General features: G+C 56.2%; 1 protein-coding gene across 1 annotated transcript in view; it reads right to left on the bottom strand.

Moving 5' to 3' along the window:
* The window catches only part of LOC101638921 (alanyl-tRNA editing protein Aarsd1), a gene marked incomplete at its 5' end in the record, with an annotated part of 12,812 nt that extends 8,784 nt beyond the window's left edge, over positions 1-4,028 (bottom strand). Inside the window, 6 exons of the mRNA XM_004707493.3 lie at positions 23-153; positions 359-475; positions 564-720; positions 1,640-1,697; positions 3,454-3,613; positions 3,891-4,028. Of these exons, the coding sequence (XP_004707550.2) occupies positions 23-153; positions 359-475; positions 564-720; positions 1,640-1,697; positions 3,454-3,613; positions 3,891-4,028 (761 nt within the window). The remainder of the gene's footprint in view (positions 1-22; positions 154-358; positions 476-563; positions 721-1,639; positions 1,698-3,453; positions 3,614-3,890) is intronic.
* Between the last annotated feature and the right edge of the window lies 1 nt (position 4,029).

The raw sequence follows: 4,029 nt of genomic DNA on the forward strand, positions 1-4,029 counted from the left end.
CGCAGGGGAGGAGAGGGCGTACTTGAGCAGAGCCGTCAGCGCTTTTTCAGTCCCGTGACTTCTCTCTACCCACTTCAGCACCCGGTTCCCGGCCAGGAAGAGCAGGTTGGTTTTGTTCTTTTTCCCCTTCTCGGTGCCCAGAATCTTAATCACCTACGTGAAGAAGGGAGTAACGCATGCACACATGGGCATAAGCCACCACGCATCTTGGAGCCTGCGTGGGGGAGAGAGCCCACACTCCGCCCAGTCCTGAAGCAAGGAAGGGGACGATTGCCCTGAGCATCCCGCAGCAAGGGCCCTCCACACACCACTGCCAGCCGGGCAGGGGGCTCCCCACTCGAGTCCCTTCCTCTCCTACCTGCAGGTCACTGAGATTGCTGACGTGGGTCCCACAGCACATGTTGGAATCAACGCCCTCGATGGTGATGACGCGAATGGGTCCCGAATGATCGTCCGGCAAACCCCGGCCCCTCACCTGGAATAGAGGGAGAGGACCTGTCTGAGTTTTGAGGGCCCTCAGAGGAGGCCATCCAGCAGGGCCAGCGCCCTGGCTCGCCCCTCACCTGCTCCACCTCCGGATCGGCTAGGCTCAGCTCTCGCACGCTAACGGGCAGCCGGTCTCGGACCTTTTCATTGACGCTCTGCTCGATGACAGCGACCTGCTCCGCAGTCACGGAGGGGCTGTCCAGCTCAATCACACTCCGGAGGCGTCCCAACTCCCTGCCAGGGGAGGCAGAGGCGAGTCACGGGAGGCTGCTGCTCACGGGGACGAGAATGACAGGCCAAAGGGCCACGGGCTATGAAGAATGCTGAGTTTCATCCTCACCAAAGGCCTCACTCCAGCTTGGCTCATAAGGACCCTAAGCCTCGGACGGATACTAGGAATGTGATCAAGGTCAGACAGCCGGTGGGTGGGGCAGACAGGATTCGCCCCCAGTTCGCTGGGCTCCAAATTCCAGGTTCTTCCCTGAGACCAGGTAGCTGTTTCTCCTCTGAGCATTGTGTTTCCCGGCCCAGAGAAGCCCAGGCCACCCCCGCCCCCTTCCCCACCACCCCTTCTGTCATGGCTCATTTTACTCAACTTGGCTGGGTGATGGTGCCCAGGTGTTTGGCCCAACACTAGTTCAGATGCTGCTCTGGGGCAGTTAGCTAATGTAGTTGCTACATCAGGTGGCTTTAAGTAACAGTTACCCTCAGTGATGTGAGTGGGCCTCAACCCATCAGTTGACGGCCTTCTGAGCAAAAACTGAGGTTTTCCAGAAAAGGGCTTCTGCCTCAAGGCTGTCACACAGTAAACCCCAGTGTCCAGACTGGTAGCCGGTCCGAGTAGTTCAGGCTTACGAGCCCCTACAGTGGCACGAATCAACTCTTTCCATCACTTTCTATACATATATGTAGAAGCTTGGAAAAGCTTGTGGGAAAATGGAATTAGAAGACAATGGAATCTTTCCACGAGCTTTCTGAAGGCCCCTCAAGGGGCCTATTGGTCCTGTGTCTCTGGAAAATCGCACCTGGAAGCCCACTCTTAAGGGGAAGGGAGAACCCAGGACAGACTACGAACACTCGCCTTCCGCGCATCCTCCCAAGCCCAGGCCCACGCCTGAGAGAGGAATTCATGGCTCTCACGCCTCCCACTCACCACGAAGTCGTCTTCCACCCAAACAGATGGTCAGCCACGGCTGTGATGAGATGTTGCCCTGAGCAAAGAGAGCACAAAGCGGGCGAGGCGTCAGCACCCCAGGCAGCCACGGCCTCTCCCACCGACACAAACAATCTCACTTGCCGAAGCTCAGACTGCCAGGCACTGAGCTCTTCAGGAGCCTTATGGACAACCTTCCCAAGAATCCCTGCAAGAGGCATGATGATGTCATGTGAGGAAACGGAGGCTTTGAGAGATCAAATGACTTGTCAGGGCAATGTGGCTTATCAGAGGCAGAACCAGGATTCGAACTCAAGCTCTAATGTGTTGCACTCACTCATTCGACAGTATTTACTGAGTGCCTGTGGTAGTTACATAACCTGGTGTCCATTTGAGGATCAAGAGTGTAGGGGTGGAGTCTAGCCTGTCAATTGGGATATAGCCAATGAGGCCTCTGTGTAGGCATGGCCTTCTGAGGATTCTGGGAACTCCTGTATTTTTTCCTTGGAGACAGGAGTCTCTCGCTCTTGGCTCACTCCCTTAGAGATTCTCTACTGACAAGACACATGGCATTACACTGATAGACCCCGTGCCCTTGGGAACTGGAGGAGCCATGTGGAGACTCCTGCCAGCACTGAGATGCTTCTACCACCACTGGATCCACAAGACTTTGCACCCACTGGTCTGCGATGTTCCTGCATTCCGCGTCATTGCATGTGTTGCATGAGTCTGAAGAGGACTTTATCGATTGGTATCAGACATATGGGCTAATATCAGATTTATGGGCTTGATCAGGACAGGGCTGGGATGTTCTCTCAATATTAAATCGCTCTTGTATATAAAGCTCTTTCCTATACACATATGAGTGTCTCCATAGATTTGTTTCTCTTGTCTACTCAGACGAACAGTGCCCACCACATGCAAGGCACAGGGCTTGGCATTGGAGATCCAGCGGTGTCCCTGGCTGATGATGACAAGGAGGAGGAATTCATCCCAGGACAGCAGCAGGAATGAGCCTTGAGTGAGGACAGAGGACAGCAGCCTGGGGGACTTAATGGCTGCGATGAGGTGTTTGATTTGTTTCACAAAGAGCCACAGAAAGTCTTGGAAGAGCTTTAAGCTGGGGTATGACATGATCAGATCTTCCTTTAGAAAACAAAATAAACAAAACAGGATTCTGGCGGTTGTGCAGAGAATATGGGAGAAAAGATGAGGCTGTCTCCTCCTGTAAAGATCTACAGCTTCGGAAACCTGAGGGAGTTCTACTCTGGCCCAGAGGGTCGCTGTGGTTCAGCATCGACTTGCTCTCCGGGGGCTTGATGTGGAGAGCGGGCTGCAGAGGAGCAAGCAAGACTAAGAGTGGGGACACCAGCTCGGAGGCCCTTAGGGGCCCAGGGCAGAGTGAGAAGAGCTCAGACGAGGGTGATGGTCCACACGGTGAGGGCAGCGCAGAGAAATTGAAAAGCTAAGTGAACAGGGCTCAACGGCTCTCCCCAGTGACTTCCACAGTTGTGTGGCTCAGGACACCGCGTACTGAGCTAGAGGATGCTGCCTGAGCCCGAAGCGGGAGGGGAGAGCTCCAGTCCATTTGGGCATGTTAGGTTTGAGTGGCCTGCAGGACATCCAGCTATCAAGCGGGAAGTTCATAAAATCTAGCAGCGATTCTACTATTTTTACTTCCTCTCTTGCTTTGGGGGCCCAAATCAAAGCAAATTCTGCACACGGCTGCCTCTTCCCACAGATCAACTTCTAAAGCAGCAAAACCCCTTCTCAATCGTCCATCGGTGCCCCCGCCCCTCTTCGGCTCCACCTACCTGAATGCTGCTGCATGTGATCAAACCTCCGCTCCCAGTCCACCTGCACCTGGACCCGGCTCCCGGGGGTCAGGGGCGTCTGTGTGAAATGCTCAGCCTGGGAGCCCTGGCGGGTCACTCTCAGCACAGTGACGCCATCGATGGTGCCTCGGTCGTCCGGCTGGGGGCAAGAAGAACGGGTCCTCAGTCGTGGGAGGCAGGACGCGCCCTAACAACGCCGCGGGAGGGCCCGGGTGGGAGGGGCGGACCCAGAATTCCATCTCCCCAGGGGAAGGGCAGGGGGGGCGGGGCTACTGTGTCCTCTTCTGCTGTCCGTTGATTGGAACAGAGTAACAGGATTCCCAGAGAACCAGAGGAAAGGGAAGAAAGCGGCTCTGAAGCACGGCTGCGGTCCAGAAGGGACTCGCGGGCCGGGCCGAGCGCGGGGCAGGCGGTACCTGTCCCCCGCCCTCGGGGAAGAGCAGCGTGTCCTCCAGCACCACGCGGAAGCCGCTCACCACCTCCTTCTTCCCGTGGCTGCCCTCGGCCTGCCACTCCGCGGGGCGGCAGGAGACCACGGTGGTGGTGAGCTGAGGA

The sequence above is a fragment of the Echinops telfairi genome, unplaced genomic scaffold (assembly GCF_000313985.2).
Source record: "Echinops telfairi isolate 266 unplaced genomic scaffold, ASM31398v2 ScPeMD7_7458;HRSCAF=8496, whole genome shotgun sequence".
Taxonomy (NCBI): domain Eukaryota; kingdom Metazoa; phylum Chordata; class Mammalia; order Afrosoricida; family Tenrecidae; genus Echinops; species Echinops telfairi.